Below are 24415 nucleotides of genomic sequence, written 5' to 3'. Positions count from 1 at the left end.
CTCTCTCTCAGAAATAAATGAAACATTAAAATATTTTTTAATAAATACATAAATCCCTTTTTTAACTACTTTTTTTTTATCAAATAGGAACTTGTCAACAGCATCAATACTTTTTACTGTAAAATGCATTTGTTTTCTTTGCGTTTTAAGACAAAGCATAGGGCAAATTTTTCTTTCCTGTGTTATTTTTCACTAATAAAAAAACTAGACGGGAAAAAAAATTAGAAAACAAAACAAGTTTTACCTTTAAAAAATACGTTTTCATCAATATTTACCATAAATATATAAAACAAAGCTGTATTCTCTAATGCTTCTTTAGAAATATCCTTATTTAAAGTAAAACCTTAGGGGTGCCTAGGTGGCTCAGTTGGCTGACAATCCAACTTTGGCTCATGAGTTCGAGCCCCGCATCGGGCTCTGTGCTGACAGCTCGGAGCCTGGAGTCTGCTTCGGATTGTGTGTCTACCTCTCTCTCTGAGCCTCCCCTGCTCACTCACGCTCTCTCTCTCTTTCTCTGTCTCTCAGGAATAAATTTAAAAAAACATTAAAAAATAATTTTTAAAAAATAATAACAAAGTAAAATCTGAGATAATTAGGTTATTTCAAAATGTTTTCATTCAGGGAATACTTGAACTTCCAAATATGGAAAATGGACCCTATCTGTGTCACCCAAGGATGTTCCTACAGGGGCTTGCGCAGTGGGAGGGAAGCATGTCGAAGAAGCAGGTGGACCAGCAAGCGGGGCCATCATCTGCTCCCCGTGTTCAGCTACCACCCCGTTGAGGAGCTACACAAGCTTGAGCAGGAGCCACTCTCCGAAACGGGGCACCCGTAATGGTACATGGCTGGCAGAGTGGCTGCCAGCACAAGTCGATGCCTTTGCTGCGTGTCAAGACATGTCCCGACCTCAATGCCCTCACCTCAGAGCCCTGGCGCCTGGAGTGCCCAGCACCTACAGCCTGCTGCTTTCCCCTCCCACGTGCACACTCCCAAGCTCTCCCTGCTGGCTCTGGGTCTCCACTCCCCTCTCACCTCCCTCAGCAGCACCCCTTTCCTAAGCCCCTGCAGAGCACCAGCCTCCATCATCACCTCACTCCCCGCTACTACTTTAGTCCTCTCCGGGCTCTGAGACCACCATCCACTTGTAGGTGCTAACCGGAAGATGTTCTCTCTGGGTGGACGGGAGGCTGGGAGACACAACTTTGCCCTTTCCGCGGGCACCACCTTTTTCTAGGCCTCCCTGACTTGGCATTGGAGTTATTTCCATGATGATGGGCCCTGATGTATACAATTCTGTGTGTGTGTGTGTGTGTGTGTGTGTGTGTGTGTGTATGAAATAAAATGCTTTGTGGCTAAAATATATATACGTGTATATATATAACATTTCAAGTATTGTATAAATTTGATATTTACCTTATTCCTGGCTTCAATGTCTGCATTGTGTAAAAGAAGCTTCTCTGCTATTGATATATTCTCCCCAAAGACAGCATAGTGGAGAGCAGTGTTGCCACGGTTGTCCATAAGATTTGGATCGGCACCGTGTTCTAGCAGAATAGTTACACTTTTCTCATCCGGACACTGAACGGCCTGTCGGTGATATGCCAAGAAACAGAGTGTCAATTCTGGGATTTAAAGGAAGCATGCCACAGGTTTCACCAATTAGTTTTGTTTCAAGGCAGTTCATTTTCCTGCTAAGGAAGACCTCAAATCCATCTCAGGCAGACATAGCTGCTGCTACATACCTTCATCAGAGCTGTCCTTTCTTCACTGTCACGGAGGTTCAGCTGGCATTTCCTCTCCACTAGGACAGTGACTACTTCTGAATGGCCATTGGCACAGGCCAGATGGAGAGCCGTCCTACAAAAGAGAGAGGACTTTTTAGGAAATTACAGTGCACTATCTCAAAACGTGCAATTAATTCATGACATTGTAAACATTAAGTAGCATGTTATTCCTTGGCCTCCAACACAAAGACTCCGTTTTCCTCTGGAGAAAGGACAATATTCATTTGTGATGACTCACCACATTAATAAAAGAGCAGCCTATCTGAAGAGAAAAAGCATGATCTCGGGATTCAGCTTAATGTGGGTCTGAATCCTACTTTAACTCTATCCCTTACTAGTTATTGCTTAGACTTATCCTCAGTTTCCTCATCAACAAAATGGGGATAAAAAACTAGTTGTCTCAGGTCGCCTGGCTAGCTCACTCTGAAGAGCATATGACTCTTGATCTCAGAGGTGTGAGTTGAAGCCCCACAGGTGTAGAGATTACTAAAAAAAGAATAAAAAAATGAAACAAAATAAATAGTAGTTATCTCACAAGACCCCACTGTGATGCTTAAATGAGGATCTATGCAAGTGTTTAGAACAGATTGTAGCACAAATAATATCTCAATAATTGTTGGATCATAGAAGTTTCACTATTACTACTGCTTTACAAAGACAACACTTTAATCAGTGACGTGATACAGTTATATCTACTTTGCAGGTATGTTTTAAGGATTAGCAAGATTACTGTGTTTCAATGATTCTAAGATGCTCATTTTGTCATGTTAATATCTCTGACACTGGAATGCAATTTATATCGCAAAATGTCTTACAACTATAACTGGCAGTATTTTTTTTTAAAATTTTATTGATACATAATACAATGGGGCGTCATACAATCTTGGTGCCTTAAATGATGTGAAATGATGGTCTATATAATAGGCCTACTGCAGTTCTAGTCAGATGACTGGTATTTAAATAAATTTTAGTTCTTAAAAGCTCTTTATGAAAAGAGGACTCAATGAACAAAAGAAAAAAAAATTGCAGTAATTCTTACTTTGATTTGCAGGGAACTTGAACCCAAAGGAAACTCAGGATTCCAATGACCAGGAAAACAGCTCATTTTACTAAATATTTAGATCTACAGATTGTATGAAAATCAGGTATTTCCGATAATCAATATTAGTATTAAATACTATTATAAATTTCAAAAGGGCAGGTAAAAGTTATCTTTTACAATGTCCTATCTTCAGATACTTTGAAAGGAAGGAGGAAAACTTCAATCAAGAATAAATCCGAACACTTCAATTTAAAATGTCTCATCTTAGGGGTGCCTTGCTGGCTCAATCAGCAGAGCATATGACCTTGATCTCAGAGTCACACATTTGAGCCCCACGGTGGGTAGAGATATTACTTCAAACTCAAATCTGGTGCAGAGCCTGCTTCAGATCCTCTGTCCCTCCTCTCTCTCTCCCCATCCCCAGGTTCATGCTTTCACTGTCGACAATAAACAAACATTTAAAACATAAAATACATAAAATCAAATCTGGGGTGCCTGGGTGGCTCAGTCTGTTCAGCGTCCAACTCTTGATTTTGGCTCAGGTCATGATCTCATGTTCACTGGATCAAGCCCCATGTCGGGACTATTTGAAAAGTTCCTGCTTTCACCACGGGGCCTGCTTGGGAATCTCTCACTGCCCCTCCGTTTCCCCTACCCATTCCACCCCTCTCAAAAAATAAATAAACTTTAGGGGCGCCTGGGTGGCTTAGTCGGTTGAGCATCCAACTTTCGCTTAGGTCATGATCTCGCGGTTCGTGGGTTCGGGCCCCGCGTCAGGCTCTGTGCTGACTGCCAGCTCAGAGCCTGGAGCCTGTTTCAGTCTGTGACTCCCTCTCTCTCTGACCCTCCCCTGTTCGCGCTGTCTCTTTCTCTCCTAGAAATAAATAAATAAATAAATAAATAAATAAATAAATAAAAAACATAAAAAAAATAAAATAAAATAAAATAAAAAATAAATAAACTTTAAAAATAAAAATAAAATCTTTAGAAAATAAATAAATACAATTTCTCATCCTGCTCATACTGGACACCACAGACTGAGAATGAAAGGATCTTGAGCAGAGTATGTCTGTTACAGAACATGTGTGCAGCTTCTAGCTGATATATAAATGGACTGAGTGGATAAATACAGCTGGAGAATTCAATATTTTTAAAGAAAACTTATATAAAGGAAAGGATTTCTACCTTTCCCGTAGAAATTAGATTTTTTTAAAGGAAAAGAAAAATGCTCTTAAATATAAATGCTCAAAAATAACTAATTTAATCACATTTTGTACATTTCTTTTTTTGGCTAACATAAAACTATAGTCTGCTTGTGTACACATAGAATCAAACTGATTTTTCCTTCTCACTTAATGATCAACTAAAGCACAGCTCTGCATCTCTGTGTTTATCTATTATCGATGCACCTTCGGTGATCAGAGTATCCCATCTTATGGACATGGTGCCCTTTAATTCTACAAGCCATTAGAGGAGTTCTTAATATATTGCTGTTTTAAGTAGTGCTGAGAAAAGCAAATTGTATGTTATATACTGCTAGTTATTTTCTAAAGAAATAAGTATAAATTTTAGTATAAATAAAACAGATGGGTAAAAGGAGCACATATTTTGGAAATGTGCTACTTAATGTACCAAATTGTCTGTTGGAAAGTCAAAAACAACTGATACATTAAGCAGCAGTATAAGTATCATCACTCCTTATTTTCACAAAGGTTGTAGATGGATAACCGTAGATGGAAATTTTCATTCCCTTTTTAACTTAAATTTCTTTTTTATCAGGGACACTATGTTTTCCTATGTCCACTGGTCTCTTGTAGATATACAAAGAAGTACTTTGCGCGATTTTAAACTACAGAGGGTTGTTTTTTTTTTTTTTTCATTTTGATTTCAAAGACTTCCCTGCAAAATGAAGATCTATTTTTTGGTCTGATACAAATACACTGCAAATATTTGCAAATGCACTGTCTTTATCTTATTAATATTGTTTTCCGATAGAGACTTTTGCTGTGTATGTTGCTAAATCAACCTCCAGAATTCCTGCTTATTTTTATTTATTTTGAGAGAGAAAGAGAGGGCAAAAGACAATCCTAAGCAGGCTCCAAACTGACAGCACAGAGCCGGATGTGGACCTCGAACTCATGCACCTATGAGATCATGGCCTGAGTCGAAATCAAGAGTCAGACACTCAACTAAGTGAGCCACTCAGACACCTCCAGAATTCTTCCTTTTCATGTCATTCTTAGGATGGGTAAATAGGCATTTCTGGGAGTTTTCTGGTACTTTTCTTATTTTATGTATTCAAATTTTTTAATTCCTATTCCACCTGGAACTTAATTTTGGGAGATAAAATTTTAACAAGTTTTCTCCAAATAGTGGATGTTTCTCCACTACTTATGAATAATTCACCTTTTCCTACTGATATGAAGGGTCATCAGTATCAAATTCGAAAATCTTACATACATTTGAATGTTCTCATTTTCTAATCTGCACCACTCCTTTATACCTTTTCAGCTGTTAGTAAACGAATAATTTGTGGAAATTTAAGGTACATTGAGATATGTGGAAGGGCAGATCTGCCTAGTCCTAAGAAACAAAACAAAACAAAAAAAACCTGAAGTTCTTATTTTTATGCCAGGTAGTTAACACACAGTGTTATATTAGTTTCAGATGTACAATATGGTGATTCCAAAAATTTTAATTACGTCACACTAAGAGCATGCGTAGCTCAAAATCCTTAAAACCATGATGCTTTCATTTGTTTTATGTAAATCGGATCAGTACAGGAAGAGTACACATTTTGAGAAAAATGAGTCTTCCTGTTCACGGACAGAGCCATCTTTCAGGTCAAAATTTCCTTCCGAGGTCCTTCAGCAAGTAACACACATACATAAGCGGACACAGACATAAACTGGATCCTGGATTTTATCCAAAGAATTTTTAGCACAGAAGCCGATTATGGGGATTATTTTTCCCATTTTGCACTTTACTGTAACATTATGGTATAAAACGAGTCCATTAAAAATAAAAAGTTGTACATACTTAATTTCGTGTCTATTCCTATGGAAATTGGGTTAAATCCCGTCCACCTTGACGGGACGGAACGTGGTCTTTTGGGGAATGAGGACTAAGTGCCAAGAAGGCAGCTGAAGCTTTTGTTTCTGCCGCTCAACCTGTGGGCGTGGGCGCCACACCAGATAATGCGCCCACGACCCAGGTGCTGCGGGGCCTCAGGGGGGAAGGGGACCCAGCGCCCTCGCTGCCGGGAGGGCTCAGCTCCACAGGCAGAGCCAGACCAGGTGCGCGTTTCTCCCAGGTCCCTCCCGCCTCCTCCCCGCCAGCCTCCAAGTCCCTATCACCTGCGCTTTCTATCTCGCTCGTCCAGGCCTTTGCTCCCAAACCAGAGAATATGTTGTACTTTGGCAACGTTGCCCACGTTGGCGGCCCGATGAAGCTTCCCAAGATCTCTCTCCCGGATGTGGTAGCCGCTCTGGGAGCTGCCGAGTGTGTTACTCTCTCTCGCAACATCCTTTCCGTTCCGCCGGGAGCTACAAGTGGAGCCCAAGGGCGACTCACCCTTCTTAGCCCCTAAGCCAAAAATCTTCTTCATTACGCACACTTTGGGGTTCACAGAGACTTCACCTCTCCCTCGGGTTTTCACTTAAGCCAAACCTGCGTCGCCACAATATCCCAACAGTTTTTCAGCCCGCAATAAATGTAACCAAGCAACAGCGCCAAACACAAGTGCGCTTGCTCGCTTTAGAGGACAGAAGACGGCGCGTGCGCACAGAGGCCTAGCGGTCAAGGGGGCCCAAAGCGCATGTGCGAGGCCCAAACCTCTCAAATCTCAGCGATTGGTTGGGAGAGGGCTGGGCCGCTTTAGGTTGGAGTTAGCTGGGCGTTTCCGGGCGTTTGCAAAGTTAGAATCGCGGGTGTGGAAAGGCAGTCCCTGTAGACCACTGGGGCTAGAGGGGCGCGAAACTTGGGGATGCTGAAGACGGCGTCCCCCAGAACACTTCCCTGCAAAAAGCTCTCTACATCTGCTTATCCCTCAGTTTATTCCTCTTCCATATCCCTTTGGGCCCTAGCCGGTCTCCAGAGAATTTAGCAGCTGCAGGAACTGAAGGCATTTTCTTGGTCAGACACTTTGGCAGCGTGTGTCATCAAGTGCAAACTCATGAGGAGGGAAAACAGTGCATTCTCCAGATGAAATGAAGACACATTTCTGCACACCTCTTATCCTCCCCGTTGGCCCAGCCTTCCGTTTACGTTTTCTTTACTTTTCTTTGTTGCTGTTATTTCCCACTTAAATCTTTAATTAATGCAAGATTTATTTTGGAGCACGTTGTAACAGTTTAGAAATTTTTAAAAAACTGTTTATTTGCCTGTCTGAAATAAGCCATCTTTCTCACGTAGTTTGAAGTGCCACTTGGTCGTAAATTATATTCTCAGATATGTTTTTTGTTTCCGGGTTTTACCTTCTGTTCCATTGACTAGTCTGCTTCTTGCATCACTACACTACTATTTTAACTTCTGACAACGGCTAATACGAAACCAGTCACCCAAAACTCACCAGATTCCTATTACATTTGTTAATGATTTGAAGAATTAACCAAAGTAGGAGCCTCTGGCTGGCTCCATTTACTAGAGCATGCAACTCATTTATCTTGCACTTGTGAGCCCAAGCCCCATATTGGACATAGACCTTACTTTAAAAAAAAAAAAAAAGAATTGACCAAAATAAAAATGAACAGAAACCACTGTTGCACAAGATGCACCAGCAAAATTAGAAAATTGGGTGTCCATATTTTAGAGCAAGGCAAATGCACAGATATTAATTTAGGTACTTATTCTCCAGAGTCCATTTAATGTCATTGTGTGTTTGCAGGTAAAATGATTTGACAGAAAGTTGTTTGGAATTAGCAACTCAGAAACCAAGTGTCTCATCTTCAGCAGAATTTCCTGAGATCTGGAGAGCCCTAGAGTCCCTGCTGGGGAGGTGTGTAACAAGACAGGAATCTTCACTGGTCAAAGAGCAGAAAACAAAAACAAAGAAACAAAAACAAACCATTTCTCAGGCCTATGCCTCTTAGCCAGACCAAATGGTTTTGGTGTGTGTGAATGGTTTCAACTACGACCACCAAGCATTTCCCTCCTCCAGGTGCCCAACTAGAAAAGCATCTCTTGTCTCTTAGTTGTCTCCTCACAATTCTCCAGGGTGACTTAGGAGACCAGTAAAGGCTCTCTGTAAAGACATCTGATGAGAAGACTCTGACAGGTCCTAATGCAGCCTGGAATGCGGGCCAAAGACGTTAGCAGGTGAGTCCGGGACTCCACACCAGGACTCCAGCTAAGTTGTAGAATTTGGTTGACTCTACTGTTTTTCCTTTGATAAGAGATACTCAAAGTGTCTATCGGAGGCCAACTCTGAGCTTCTGTGTTCCTCAGTCAAATGCTATGTGGATCCCCAAAGAGTTTCTCCCAATCAATTGAAACCTAGGATTTCCCATTCCCAGACTTCTGTGGAAATTATTTTCATATCTAGAACAGATGTCCTCTAGAAAGCTCTTGATTAGAACTCCTATTACTATCTAAGATTCAAATATATCCTGGTTCATATTTGCTACATACTCATTTAATAGTTATACTAATGTAATTGATGGGTTTGTGTAATATTTCTTTTATGATAAAAAACAAATGAGATATGAATGCTCTAACAAATCCCTTACCTATGGTTTTCTCATTACAGTTCAAGGCTGTCATGAGTGTCTTCTCTTTTTTCTGTTTTTTTTTTTTTTTAGATTATTTTTGAGAATGAGAAAGAGAGAAAGAGAGAGAATGTGTGTGTGTGCACATGTGTGTATGAGTGGGAGAGTTGCAGAGAGAGAGAGAGAATCTCAAGCAGGCTCTAGGCCGTCAGTGCAGAACCTAATGTAGGGGTCCAACTCATAAACTGTGAGATCTTGATCAGGTGAAATCAAGAGTCAGACGTTCAACTAACTGAACCACCCAGGCACCCATTATCTTCTTTTTAAGAGTTAACCAACAGCATCTTTTCATGCATCTGTTGGCCATATGGATGTCTCCTCTGGAAAAGTGTCTATTCATGTCTTCTGCTCATTTCTTCACTGGATTATTTGTTTTTCATGTATTGAGTTCGGTAAGTTCTTTATAGATTTTGGATACTAACCCTTTATCTGATATGTCGTTTGGAAATACCTTCTCCCGGGGCGCCTGGGTGGCTTAGTCGGTTAAGCGTCCGACTTTCGCTTAGGTCATGATCTCGCGGTTCGTGGGTTCGAGCCCCGCGTCGGGCTCTGTGCTGACTGCCAGCTCAGAGCCTGGAGCCTGTTTCAGAGTCTGTGTCTCCCTCTCTCTCTGACCCTCCCCTGCTCACGCTCTCTCTCTCCTAGAAATAAATAAAAAAAAATATTTAAAAAAAAAAAAAAAAAGGAAATACCTTCTCCCATTCTGTCAGTTCCCTTTTAGTTCTGTTGATTGTTTCCTTTGCCGTGCAGAAGCTTTTTATCTTGATAAGATCCCTATAGTTCATTTTTGCTTTATTATTTCCCTTGTCTTCGGAGATGTGTTGAGCAAGAAATTGCTGCAGCGGAAGTCAAAGATGTTGTTGCCTGTTTTCTCCTCCAGGGTTTTGATTATTTCCTATCTCACATTTAAGTTTCCACATTGCTATGTCCCACTCTTGTCAATCTTTAACATGCACTATGAGGGGCACCTGGTTGGCTCAGCTGGGTGAGCACCCAACCCTTGATTTTGGTTCTGGTCATGAACGCATGGTTCATGAGATTTAGCCCTGCATCTGGCTCTGTGGTGTCAGGGCAGAGTCTGCTTGGGATTCTCTCTCTCTCTCTCTCTCTCTCTCTCTCCCCCCCCCTACCCCCATGCACTTTCTCTGTCTCTCTCAAAATAAATAAACTTTAAACAAAAGAAAAAGAGATAGAATGAAAAAAGAAAGAAAAAAAAGTTACCAAGAAGTTGATCAAATGCTTTTCCACAGGGGCGCCTGGGTGGCTTAGTCGGTTAAGCGTCCGACTTTCACTTAGGTCATGATCTCGTGGTTCGTGGGTTCGAGCCCTGCATCGGGCTCTGTGCTGACAGCCAGCTCAGAGCCTGGAGCCTATTTCAGGGTCTGTGTCTCCCTCTCTCTCTGACCACCCCCTGTTCACGCTGTCTCTCTCTCCCTCCTAGAAATAAAAATATTTTTTAAAAAATGCTTTTCCACAGCTACTTCACTCATTCTTTTGGATATGTCTTCCCTTGCATTCCACTGTATCTGTGGAGGAAAACAAAGTATATTGTAATTAAACCATGATTACAATATGAGGGCTTAAGTGTATTGAGGCTGATTTTCCATTGTCACTGCAGATTCCTGACCAGGGAGAACTACATCAGGGGACCATAAAGGTAAAACAGAAACATGTACTGCGAACCTTATTTATTCTAGCATTGTGATACATTCAGTGAAGAAATAACAAACATGGCATTCTTATGTTCAGGAAGGTAGAGTTTTATATTTAGTGCCACATTTAGGGTGAGTGCAAAGGATCTACAGAGTCATGTAAAGATGAAGGTGGTGATTCAGGGAATGATGCACAGGAAGAAGTAATATCATAGCTAAAACTTCAGGACATATGGGTGGTGAGCCATGAGTTGGTTAAGCGTCCAACTTTGACTCAGGTCATGAACTAATGGTTCTTGAGTTCTAGCCCGATATCAGGCTCTCTGCTGTCAGCACAGAGCCCGCTTTGGATCCTCTGTCCCTCTCTCTCTGCTCCTCCCCACCTTGTTCTCTCTTTCAAAATAAAGTTAAAAAAAAAAAAAAGCTAAAACTTAAAGAATGAATAAGGGTTAGCCAGTAGAGCACATTCCAGAAGGAAGGGATAATGTATCAGTGAGAGTCCAATCAGGAAAGAAACAACTTATTGGTAATTTGAACAGGCAAAGTTTAATATAAAAAAATATTAACTCTAACAGTAGGTCAACTATAAACGTGAAAGCTATCTAAATACTCTCGGGTGCAAAATGACCCAAGAAAGATGACCCAATAGGTGGCCCATATCCCAAGGCTGAGATTCAGACCTCATTGATGATGGTGTGGATGCAGTTCACTGAGTTGCCTAGGCCAAAGCTGGTCCATGCTAGTCATCATGCAAGCAAGAAATGTTCTTCAGGAGTGCAGGGAGCCCCATGTGACAGATGAATGTCAGGTTCTGACATTCTGAATGTCAGAATAGACAGGTCAGGGCACAAGGAGCCCACCTACCAGCAGAGCAGTGCAGAGCTTCCAGTATATCTTATCCATGTCCAGAAGGGTGCAGCAAACACCTCAGGGATATAGCAGAGTTAAGGCTGAAGACTGGGTGCACAAAGAGAGTAGGGTGTCAAGAGCATTTTCCCAGGGGCATGGTATCCAGGTTAGAAGGGTCACTGGTTGGTCAGGACTGTATGCTCTGGGAGTGCAGAGCAAGGGCAGAGTATTTCTGATGTTGGTGCCGAGGGACAGCAAGAAGTAAAACACAGCACACCAGAACATAGGCTAACTCCACTTCTCAGTCTCCAGGTAAACAGGAACAACCCACTGGGACACAGATGTGTTGAAGTTAGTAATTGGATGCACAGAGGAAATCAGACATACAGGACTCAAACTTCTCTGCTATTCATTGTGTTGCAATCACACCTTCTTCAATAAGTTTGAACACCCTCAAGTTACCCCTTTTGTGATACTGTCTTTCAGCCCTACGGTACCCTTCAGAGCTCTCTTTCGATATTTTAATTACTATCCCACCATAGTTTTATAATTCTTTTTTCAATGTTTTTATTTATTTCTGAGAGAGAGAGAGAAAAACAGTGTGAGCAGGGGAGGGTCAGAGAGAGAGGGAGACACAGAATCTGAAGCAGGCTCCAGGCTCTGAGCTAGTTGTCAGCACAGAGCTGACGTGGGGCTCAAACCCATGAACCATGAGATCATGACCTGAGCCGAAGTCGGACGCTTAACCGACTGAGCCACCCAGGCACCCCTTGTAGTTTTATAATCCTTTATATGAAACTTTCTCTGTTTTTTTTCTTAATTTTGAGAGAGAGAGAGAGAGACAGAGAGTGTGTGGATGGAGGAGGGGCAGAGAGAGGGAGAGAGAGAATCCCAAGCAGGCTCCACGCTATGAGCGCGGAGCCCAACAGAGGGCTCAAACTCACAAACTGTGAGATCATGACCTGAACTGAAGTCACACGCTTAACCAACTAAGCCACCCAGGGGTCCTATTAAACTTCCACTGTTTAAAATATTATGCCATATCTGTCTTCTGTTGTACCCAGACTAATATAGAAGCCACAGAGTTGCACTGTTCAGATTTGTCTTCAAGAGGATGTAACATGGAGAGCACAGTTGAACTATAGTTCAAAATGTAGTCAGAAGCTACATTTTTATAACCACCGTAACACTCACACCAAATCCTTGTGTCTACCAGACTGTGTCCAGCCAATGACTGAGCATAGAATGAATGATTAAAACCAAGTGGTTTTTGTCCATCATAGGACTGCTCTAAAGGCATCTGATCTGAGAGACTCAACATCAGAACCCCAAGGGCCTACACTATAATTCATCTATTGGGGCTTGCCCTAAGATCCAAGGACAACTTTCCCTCACCACTGCTACCACTAATACCATAGTATCTAGTGGATCCTCTGACCAAAGCAGCAGAGCTTCTTTCTTTTTTTTTAAATTTTTTTAATGTTTTATTTATTTATTATTTTTTTTAATACATTTCCTTTTTTTTTTAATGTTTTATTCATTTCTAGGAGAGAGAGACAGTGTGAGCAGGGGAGGGTCAGAGAGAGAGGGAGTCACAGACTGAAACAGGCTCCAGGCTCTGTGCTGGCAGTCAGCACAGAGCCCGACGCGGGGTTCGAACCCATGAACTGCGAGATCATGACCTAAGCGAAAGTCGGACGCTTAACCGACTAAGCCACCCAGGCACCCATATTTTATTTATTTTTGAGAGCGAGATAAAGATAACATGAGCAGGGGAGGGGCAGAGAAAGAGGGAGACACAGAATTCGAAGACAGGCTCCAGGCTCTGAGCTGGCTGTCAGCACAGAGTCCAACACGAGGCTCGAACCCACGAATCGTGAGATCATGACCTGAGCCAAAGNCGGGGCTCGAACCCACGAACCGCGAGATCATGACCTGAGCCAAAGTCATGATGCTTAACCGACTGAGCCACCCAGGCACCCCAAGCAGCAGGGCATCTTAAAGCACAGCCTGCACCAACTGCAGAACTCATCTTCTCTGGGCTGACTCAAGTCTTGCATGCTTTAGTTTTCACCAAGGTATATGGATGAAAGGAATACTCCATGTAGGACAGGGTACAATGGACATATAGGGTTGGATAATTCTTTGTTGTGGGGGGCTCTCTCGTGTATGGTAGGATGTTTAGCATCATTCCTGATGGCTGCCAACTAGATGCCAGGAGCATCCTTAGTTGTGACCATGGAAAATGTCGCCCGACGAATCTATTATTAGCATAGTGCCTATAGCTAACAATACTGCTAACAATACTTAAAATTTGCTTGGAGGGTAGATCTTGTGTTAAGTGCTCTTACAAAAAAATAATAATAAAGGGGGAGGAAACTTTTGGAGGTGATGGCTACGTCTATGGCCTTGAGGTAACGATGGTTTCACAGGTATATACTTACACCGTAACTCACTGAATTCTATACATTAAGTATGCACAGCTTTTGACGTGTCAAAAAAAATAGGGTCTCCAGACATTGTTTTCCCACCCCACCCTCACCCCACACTGGTATAAAATTTGCTGCCTCCAGAACCCAAAGAGGCCAGCCACTTCTGTGTTTTCTTCTTTGTGAAAAGGTATTAAAAATGCAGGATTTTGGGGTGCCTGGGTGGCTCAGTCGGTTAAGTGTCCAACTTCGGCTCAGGTCATGAACTCATGGTTCATGGGTTCGAGCCCTGTGTCAGGCTTTGTGCTGACAGATAGTGCAGAGCCTGGAGCCTGCTTCAGATTCTGTGTCTCCCTCTCTCTCTGACCCTCCTATGCTCACACTGTCTCTCTCTCTCTCTCTCAGAAATAAATAAAAATATTTTTAAAAATTAAAAAAAAAACGCAGGAATTTGTCTCTCACTCCTGAATTAATACCTTGACATGTCCCTGACCACTAGATTCCCCTCAAATGTCACTGACATGACAATGCGTGTGGTCTTACCAAGGCCTAAAGCATTACAGCCACCATCGTGTCAAATTAGCATGATGTCATCAATACAGTAGACCAATGAGATATTCTGTGGATGTTCAAGCGATCCAGATCATTTCAGAATATATGACAGAGATATACCACCTCACGCCAGTCAGAGTGGCTAAAATGAGCAAATCAGAGAACTCTAGATGCTGGCGAGGATGTGGAGAAACGGGAACCCTCCTACACTGTTGGTGGGAATGGAAACTGGTACAGCCCCTCTGGAAAACAGTGTGGAGGTTCCTCAGGAAACTAACAATAGAACTCCCTTATGACCCAGCAATAGCACTGCTAGGAATTTACCCAAGGGATACAGAAATGCTGAGGCATAGGAGCACATGTACCCCAATGTTCATAGCAGCACTCTCCACAATAGCTAAAACATGGAAAGAGCCTAAGTGTCCATCAACAGATGAATGGATCAAGAAGATGTGGTTTATCTATACCATGGAATACTACATGGCAATGAGAAACAATGAAATCTGGCCATGTGTAGCAACATGGATGGACCTTGAGGGTGTTATGCTGAGCGAAATAAGTCAGGCAGAGAAGGACAAATATCATATGTGTGCACGTATAGGAGGATTAGGAGGAACTTAACAGAGGACCAATCGGGAAAAGAAGGGGGGAAATGGTGGGGGAAAGGGAGAGAGGCAAACCATGAGAGACTCTTGAATGCTGAGAACAAACTGAGGACTGATGGGTGTGGGGGGAGGGGGGGATGGGCATGGAGGAGGGCACTTGTGGGGATGAGCACTGGGTGTTATGTGGAAACTAATTTGACAATAAACTATTTGTAAAATAAATAAATAAATAAATAAACATTAAAAAAATAAATGAGCAATGTAGGAATTTAAAAAAAAAAGAATATATGACAGAGAGTGGGAAAATTAATATAATCCTTTGGCAAAACAAAATGAATGCTTTGTGTATGTCATATAAATACAATACAAACTCCTTCTGATCCAGGTTCACAACTGGAATAGAGAAGAATGCATTTGCCAAGTCAGTACTGACATGCCATGTACCTGAGGACTTATTAGTCTCTTCTGGAAGGAATATGAGGTCCACAATAACAACTGTGATTGGGACTACTATATGATTGAGTTTACAGTAGTCTATATTTTCCACAATTCATCTAGTTTCTGAAGGGGCCAAGTGAGTGAATCAAACAAGTGTGATAGAGTTCACCATCTAGAGTTCACCATTTAGGTCTTGAGTGGTAGCACTATCCCTCTGCATCTCTCATAAGACGCAATATTGTTTTTGGTTTACTCTCTTAAATGAGAGGTTGGAGACAGTTTCAGAGTTTCTGCTTGGACTTTTATGCTATGAGAGCCATCACATACGTATCCCATATGCCAAGTATTTAATGCGGGGGTTATTCTTTTTTATTATTATTTTTTATTTTTTAATTTTTGAGACACAGAGAGAGACAGAGCATGAGAAGGGAAGGGGCAGAGAGAGAGGAAGGCACAGAATCTGAAGCAGCCTCCAGACTCTGAGCTATCAGCACAGAGCCCGACGCAGGGCTGAAACCCATGAACGTGAGATCGTGACCTGAGCAGAAGTCGGAGTCTTAACTGACTGAGCCACTCAGGTGCCCCTTTTCTTTTCTTTCTTCTTCTTTTTTTTTTTTTTATGTGGGGTTTATTCCTACTGCCATGTATATTAATCCCAATCATGCAGCACCTAGGTGGCTCAGTTGGTTAAGCAAGCGACTCTTGATTTCAGCTCATGTCATGATCTCACAGTTTGTGAGGTCGAGCCCCACATCGGGCTCCATACTGAGTGTGGAGCCTTCTGGTGATTCTCTCTCTCACCCTCTCTCTCTCTCTCTCTCCCTAGCTCGTGTTCTCTCGCTCAAATTTAAATAAATAAACAAAAAAATGTACTTAAAAGTGTAATTCCAATCATACATTCCAAGACTTGGGAAACAACCACTGCTAAGTGTGCAGACCTTGTGAGCCAGACATTAAACTTATTACCTGGTCCCCTAAACTACTGTAATGGCCTAGCTATGATGATGTTTTGGGGCTCCAGGTTTCAGTGTCAACTCAGACTCTATATCTGATAGTTCTCAAATAACATACAGGGGTTCCATTTTCCCCAGTGTAGAATCATCCAAGAAATGACATTAGGTCCATTGGAGAAAGTTGGGGAAATATTGTAGCATATATTTTCCATGGCATTGCAGGCTACTTCCACGTCTTTAGTCAGTTGGCTCCAGATCTGGAAATTATCAAGGGATTAAGAGTTTTGACTGGGGTAATTGCTCCCATCCCCCTGCTTCTTTATTCTTGCCTTTTACTGGTTGTAGGTCTTAAGCAACACCCTTGTCATTCACCTGACAAGTTTTCTCCAAGGGACACAATGCTCTTTTAACCATCTCCACTTGTAACAACTTAATCCTGTTATGCTTGTGTTGGTCTTGATGTGTTTTCTGGGCCCTCCCATGAAATGTAGTCCTCCGTTAGGTCTTCTGGCCTCACAGAAAATATCCACCCCAGCATGCACACTTCCCTTGGTCTCCTTTTCCCTTCATCTGTCACCTGTTAGGGCATGGTGTAAAAAATGTACTTTGTAATTGTGCCCAGTTCCTGGCCCAGAACTCCTAAACCCCTTAGAATTTCCTGAGAGAAATGTCTGTTTTCGTGAATGCTGTTAACCATAACTGAGTCTGTGTTAATGAGGTCTCATTGCAGGAAGAGGGCCTAGCGAGCTTTAGGAAGAGGATTCATCACCGTAAGAAACAACCACATGATTAGAGGGTTGGAACTTTCAGCCCTGCCTCCTTTGTCCCCACAACCTCCAAGGAGGGGAGACTGGAGACTGAATTCAGTCACATGGCCAATAATTTAACCAATCACGCTCACATAATGAGACCTCACACAAGAAGTCTGAAATGAGATTCAGGGAGCTTCCTGGTTGGTGAACATCTCAGTGTGCCACAGGGGCGGCATGCTTCAGGAGGGCATAGAAACCTTGCCCTGACCTCCCCAGACCTTGCTGCTCTATGTACCTCTTCATCTGGGTGTCCATTTCTATCTTTTATAATAAACCAGGAATCATACACATAGCACTTTTCTAGTCGTTCTAGTGAAATATCAAACCTGAAAGAGGATCATGGGAATCCCCAAGTTTGTAGCCAAGTTGTACAGAAGTGTAGGTAGCCTGGGAACTTAGGGGCTGTGGCTGGTATCTGAAGTGGGGGTAGTCATATGAGACTGAGGCCCTTAACCTGTGGGGTCTATCTAACTTTGGTAAGTTACTTACTGTATTAAACTGAATTGTAGGACAGTTGGTATTGCAACTGTATGTAGCTCAGGCATTTGCTTCACTCAACTGTTGGGTATTGCTTTCTCCTGAGTTCTGATATCGAACCTAGGAGCAAATTACCTCTATTCCCTAGGACTCTTGCTTGTTAAATCCTGTTTCCTTCCCAATGCCTCCACATCGATGACTTATTGCTTATCCACTCTTACACAACATCTCACTTGATCAAGCCCCTTAAGATCCAATCCCAAGGGTACTCACTCTAGCTTGTGCCTGTACATACTACTTCTTACAGCTTGTTCGGTGTTTAATCGCTTCTTTCTTTATGAAGCCCAGCACATCCCCAGCCTGGTTATAGTGAGATTTAACCCAAATTATTAGCCTGGCTGCCAAGAGAGGAGGTGGGTACCGCTTGTGAGGAAACAATTGCCTTGTCTGGGAGAAGCCTCTGCAGTCTTCCAGCATGGGGTGTGCTAGTACTTACAAGGGAAGGCTGGGCCTACAGAGAGCTACCCCCATGAGGATTTAGTGAGGTCTGCAGAATTGACATCCTCATGGGTATACAACCTGATGTCCCTATCTTATCTTAGAGTCTAGATATTCTCAGTGGCCCTGAACTTGGGATAGTATACTTGCCTTGGCTGAGGACTGAAACATCCCTGGCACTCTGCAACTCTATCAGATCTCCAACTTGTTCTTTCAGTTTCTGCTCTTCCACCGCACATTACGGCCTCTCTGTGAACTTCCAAAGAGGTCCTGTAGCGCTCATACTTAACTTTTACTGTTTGTTAATCTCTGCCAGTTTTTTGTTACCCAATCCAGGATGAAGATACAACTTTGCAGTACCCAGACAGCTTTTTAAAACAGCTTTATTGAAATATAATTCATGGATAATTTGCCTGTTTAAAGTGTACAATTCAGTAGTTTTAGGATATTCAGAGAATTGTGCAACTAGCAGCACAATCAATGTTAAGACATTTTCATTACTCCAAAAAGGAACCCCATAGCCACTAACAGTTACTCTCCATTTCCTTCCAACCCTTTGGCTCTGGGCAACTACTAACCTATTTTCTGTCTTGATAGATTTACCTATTCTGGACATTTCATATACATGGAATCATAGGGGTGCCTGGGTTGTTCAGTCAGTTAAGCATCCAACTTTGGCTTGGGTCATGATCTCATGGTTCGTGACTTTGAGCTCCTCATCAGGCTCTCTGCTGTCAGCATGGAGCCCACTTCAGATCCTCTGTCCCCCTTTTCTCTGTCTCTGCCCTGCTTGCTCTCTTTCTTAAAAAAAAAAATTACATATATATATATATACATACAAAGTATAAGAAAATAAAAATTAAAAATGAATATGTTGTCTTTTGTGACTGGCTTTTTTCACTTAGCATAATGTTTTCAGTATTACCTGAGTTTCCTACGGCTGCTGCAACAAATTATTATAAACAACACAAACTTGGTGGCTTAAAAGAAATTTATTCTCACAGTTGTGGAGGCCAGTATTTTGAAATCATGGTATCTGCAAGGCCATACTTTGTATAAAACATCTAGTATAGAACCTTCATTGTCTCTTTCAGTTTCTGATGTGGGACATCAGTCCACCTTCTACCTGTCTTCATATGGTATGCTCCTCTTTTCCCTGTCTTTCCTCTGTGTCTCTTGTAAGGATAAGTCACTGCATTTAGGGCCAATCTGATAATCCAGGATGATCTCATCTCAAAATCCTTAAGCATATCTGCAAGGACCTTTTTTTCCAAAGGTCACATTCACAGCTTCCAGGAGTGAGGACATGGACACATCTTTTGAGGGGACACCTTTCAACCCACTACATCCATGTTGCAGCATTTATTAGTACTTCATTCCTTCTTATGGCCAAATCACATTCCATTTTATGGATATGCCACATTTTGTTTATCCATTTTTCACTTGAACATTTAGGCTATTTCCGCTTCTTTGCTATTTTATAAACAATGTTGCTACAAGCATTTGTGTGGATGTACGTTTTTTCTCTGTATATATACTTAGAGAAGTGGATCTACCATTTTATAGGTATGTTCCCTACATATCTTTCAGAGTTCCTGTACCTGGAATTTTTTTCAAGGTCAAAACCACTTTGCTTTAGGGAATACTCATGCCCCATCTGCCACTCACAATGGTGGTGTTTTGGGCTGTAAGGCAGCCTCAAAACCAGTTTTCTCAGACCACTCCTGGCACCACTTGTGTTAGTTGAGTCCTCAAAGACGCAGATGCCTAGGTAGGGCTAGATGTGCAAGAGATTTACTAGGGAAATCCCTATGGAGGAAAAAGGGGAGTGTGGTTATAAGTAGAGTTCCCAAAGATGTCCACATTCTAATCATTGGAGCCTGTGAATGTTGACACCATGGCAAGCAGGGATATTAAGGTTGCAGATGGAATTTTTTGCTAATCAGACGTTGCTAAAATGAAGAGACTACCCTGGATTATCCAGGTCAGTCCAATGTAATCACAAGGGTCCTTATTTAAATGAGGAAGAGGGTGACAGAAGTGTCAGAATGGTGTGAGAAAGACTTGAGAGGCCATTGCTGGCTCTAAAGATGGAAGGGGGCCATGAGCTTAGGAATCGCCTAGAAGTTGGAAAAGACAAGGACATGGATTCTCTTCTAGAATCTTTAGAAAGGAATGCAGCCTTGCCAATACCTTGGCTTTAGTGAGATTTTCACACCTCTGACCTCCAGAACTCAAGTGAGTTAGTTCCCCACTGTCCTTAGGACAGGGGACTGTTAGTGCTAAGACCAAGTCTTAGTCCCAAAGTATATGCAACACACCACGCACCTCTTTAATCCCTTCTAAGATAATTTCTGTTTACCATACCAGCTTATGGCTGGAGAATTCTTTTTGCCATCTCTTGCCATATTCCCCATCTATCCAGAACAGATAACATCTGTGACTGAGATTCCTTAGGCATAGGGGGACATGTCAGCTCTGAGCTGACAGTGCGGAGACTGCCTGGCATTCTCTCTCCCTCTCTCTCTGCCACTCCCCTGCTCGCTTGTGCTCTCTCTCTCTCTTAAAATAAATAAAATAAACTTTTAAAAAGTTAAAAAAAAAAAAACCACCCCAGATTAGGAGTGCAAGTTAAATTTTCAGCTTGGTCTTCTGTTTTTTTCCCCCACACATCTCCCCTACAGAATCCAGGCCACCTCCGGTGTGAGTGGATAGAGCACTTGGTTGGCAAAGTGACTATTTTAACCTTTCCCACAAGGGTCTCTCTTTCCCGTAAGGGAAAAGCACATCCTGGCACTATACTTATTTTCTCATGACTGCAGCTGATCGCTCAATGAACTTCCTATTTCCAAAAGGAAAATGAGTGAGCATCTCTGCTTCATTAAATCTTAAAGTATTTTTTATTTGTCCCACAATCTGGGCCAAACATAGGACCTCTAAATTTCATAGGAAGCTGGTGCCAAGAGAGTTGTTATAGGCATCCCCTTAGTTGCCACATTCTTTTTGCAACGTAAGCAAATTAAGTAGCTCAGTCTGCAACCTGGGACTCAAGCAGGTTCTAAGAAGTCTGCAGATGGGGGAAATACAAATCAAAACCACACTGAGATACCACCTCACGCCAGTCAGTGTGGCTAAAATGAGCAAATCAGAGAACTCTAGATGCTGGCGAGGATGTGGAGAAACGGGCACCCTCCTGCACTGTTGGTGGGAATGTAAACTGGTACAGCCCCTCTGGAAAACAGTGTGGAGGTTCCTCAGGAAACTAACAATAGAACTCCCTTATGACCCAGCAATAGCACTGCTAGGAATTTACCCAAGGGATACAGAAATGCTGAGGCATAGGAGCACATGGACCCCAATGTTCATAGCAGCACTCTCCACAATAGCTAAAACATGGAAAGAGCCTAAGTGTCCATCAACAGATGAATGGATCAAGAAGATGTGGTTTATCTATACCATGGAATACTACATGGCAATGAGAAACAATGAAATCTGGCCATGTGTAGCAACATGGATGGACCTTGAGGGTGTTATGCTGAGCGAAATAAGTCAGGCAGAGAAGGACAAATACCATATGTTTGCACGTATAGGAGGATTAGGAGGAACTTGACGGAGGACCAAGGGGGAGAAGAAGGGCGGAAATGGTGGGGGAAAGGGAGAGAGGCAAACCATGAGAGACTCTTGAATGCTGACAAAAACTGAGGACTGATGGATGTGGGGGGGAGGGGGGGATGGGCATGAAGGAGGGCACTTTGGGGATGAGCACTGAGTGTTATGTAGAAACTAATTTGACAATAAACTATTTGTAAAAAAAAAAAATAATAAAAAATAAATTTAAATTTAAGTTAAAAAAAAAAAAAAAAAAAAAAAAAGAAGTCTGCAGATGGGAAGGAGGTAGGCAAAAACTTAGCATCACCCCTCAGAACCTTGTATGTGGGGAAGTCAACGTTAGGAAAACGCGGCATACGTGCTCCACTCTCTATTAAGTCCATCTCCTCTAATTTTAAAATTAAGTCTGGAATCTCCCAGCACTACAAATAGATAATATGAAAGATTCACAAAACGACCTCCTGAGGTTTAATTTTAAGAGACTTTCATTAATAATAGCAAATGTATGTAAGACATTTAATTTAGAATATGAATGGTTGCAATTAGTTGATCAAAGATAAAGCACATCTTCTATGAAATTGATCCAGAACACTTTAAAGACTTTCAGGCTAGAGGTCTTCATCTTTTCATTTGACAGATCCTTCTGTCAGATACTTTATCAGGCTGGCACACAATCCTACCTTAAATTTTTTTATCTTCTAAAAAGAAATCAGACGTTCCTCAACAGTACATTCCAGTCACTTAAAAGGTATCTCCTTTACTGTTGTACTCACTGGGATATTTCCAGAAATGAAAATCACTTAATAGTCTCGATAGCATTATTTAACCTTCTAGGAAGAGGTTAATCCATCTATTCCAGGGCTCTGCCTGATGGTGAGAGAATCAGGATAATTAACCTATGAATGCCTATTACTCTTTCATTCACTGAGAATTTATTAGCTGACGTCCTATAAAGTACTTCAATTAGTCCTAGAAATACCAACATGTTCAAGATTGCTTCCTAGAACTACCATCAGGTGGCAGGATGTCAACTGAGAAACAATACATTAGAGAACAGCTTATTGCCAAAGTACACATGTAATGCTCTGGAAAAACTGAGAAAACCATTGGACAGATCATCATAATAGAAGGGCTGTAGAGAGACACTACAAAATCACCAACATACAGATAGAAGAATATGGAGAGAAGCCAAGAGGACCAAGGAAAGAACCTTAGAGTTTATCAATATGAAAGGGAGAGGAAAGAAGGACCCCACAAGATAATTCCTGGATTTTAACAAAATCATAGAATGTTATCAACAAAGGGGGAAATAAAAGCTGGGACCAACTAAATGCAGTCATCAGAAAGGACTTCTTTTCCTTTATTAATTTAGCAATAAAATAAGTTCTTGAATTAGTTCTTTCAATATTAACACTATTCATTTTGGGGTGCTGGGTGGCTCAGTCAGTTGAGTGTCCAGCTTTAGCTTGGGTCATGATCTCATGGTTCATGGGTTCAATCCCTCCATCAGGCTCATTGCTCTTAGCACAGAGCCCACTTCAGATCCTCTGTCCTCATCTCTCTCTGCCTCTCCCCCACTCATGCTTTCTCTCTCAAAAATAAACATTAAAAAAGTATTTTCTATGGCTTATTAAGTTCCTGTATTTTGAGAGCCAGTGCACATGAAGAGGGGCCAGAGAAAGAGAGGGAGAGACAGAAGATCCCAAGTAGGCTCTCAATGTGGGGCTTGAGCTTACAGTGTGAGATCATGACCTGAGCTGAAGTTGGACACCGAACCAAATTGAGCCACCCATGCACCCCAAAATAGCTTTAATTTTGACAGCAATTATGGAAAAATCACAGAACTAAATTTCATAGGAATTTTAAGGGGGAAGAATACTAAGCTATAATATAGTACAAAAAAATCATATAAAAATACCAAGATAATAAAAATTTTATTTTAAAAGTTCAAGGTGACATATTCACATACATATTCCATACACAATTGTGATTCAGATTTTGAAAAATCATGAATGGAATTGTAGCAACAAAAGAAAGTGTTCAAACAAAAATCTTTTGTCTTTTTTTATTTAGACTTTGAGTCATTTTTTTTAATGTTTTTTATTTATTTCTAGGAAAGAGAGAGAGAGAGAGAGAGAGACAGTGTGAGCAGCGGAGGGTCAGAGAGAGAGGGAGTCACAGACTGAAACAGGCTCCAGGCTCTGTGCTGGCAGTCAGCACAGAGCCCGATGCGGGGCTCGAACCCACGAACTGCGAGATCATGACCTAAGCGAAAGTCGGACGCTTAACCGACTAAGCCACCCAGGAGCCCCTGTCTTTTTTATTTTTTTAGTAATCTATATACCCAATGTGAGGCTTCAACTCAACCCTGAGATCAAGAGTCACACACTGTTCCAAATGAGCCAGCCAAGCGCACCCAAAACCTTACAGTAGGTCACCACTATTTTGGCTCATAGGATATAATCAGATGGCAATCTCACCTCTAGCAAATATTCAGGTATCTTTCTCCCAATCCAGGTTGAAACGTCTTTCAAGTAATGAAAAGTCCATAGAGTTGTTCTAACTCACAAAGCACTGAGACAGAATGATGTCCAACCAGCCCCATGAAACTGTAATATAACCACTAGTCAAGAGTTAATCAGGCAGGTCAGACTACAGGCGAGCCTCCTGCAGTAGGGGTAGAAAGCTGGCAAGGTCCCTTATCTTCTTTCCTGCCAATTCCATCTGTCGTCTCTCAGGTGCTTAACTATACTTTGACCTTGCCAGGGTCAACTGTAAGGAAGGGGTGGTTGAATTATCTGGCTAACACGTTGTAAGGTGGTTTTGAGTAGGATGGAGTGGGCAATTATTTATTTCAGGTTTTTTTTTTCTCCACACCCAATGTGGGTCTCAAAATCATGACCCCTGAGATCAAGATTCACATGCTCTAGGAGCACCTGGGTGGCTCAGT

The 24415-nt window shown here is 41.9% G+C and overlaps 1 protein-coding gene across 8 annotated transcripts in view; it reads right to left on the bottom strand.

The window, feature by feature from the left end:
• Positions 1-6541, bottom strand: part of ANKRD26 (ankyrin repeat domain 26) — a 121381-nt gene extending 114840 nt beyond the window's left edge. For 5 of the 8 annotated variants that reach the window (XM_039220490.1, XM_039220493.1, XM_039220492.1 and 2 more), the window contains exons 1-3: positions 6183-6541; positions 1743-1857; positions 1414-1587 (exon numbers count right to left, since the gene is read on the bottom strand). In XM_039220490.1, the coding sequence (XP_039076421.1) occupies positions 1414-1587; positions 1743-1857; positions 6183-6433 (540 nt within the window). In that variant the 5' untranslated portion in view covers positions 6434-6541. Of the gene's footprint in view, positions 1-1413; positions 1588-1742; positions 1858-2641; positions 2908-5528; positions 5542-6182 lie in introns of those variants that run through there. The other 3 variants (XM_039220496.1, XM_039220495.1, XM_039220497.1) reach the window with 3 other exon arrangements.
• Positions 6542-24415: the final 17874 nt, after the last annotated feature.

Source organism: Hyaena hyaena, unplaced genomic scaffold, assembly GCF_003009895.1.
Source record: "Hyaena hyaena isolate Hyena2069 unplaced genomic scaffold, ASM300989v1 scaffold_896, whole genome shotgun sequence".
Taxonomy (NCBI): Eukaryota; Metazoa; Chordata; class Mammalia; order Carnivora; family Hyaenidae; genus Hyaena; species Hyaena hyaena.
The sequence above is the reverse complement of the archived record's forward strand: the minus strand, read 5'-3'. Positions and strand labels throughout refer to the sequence as shown.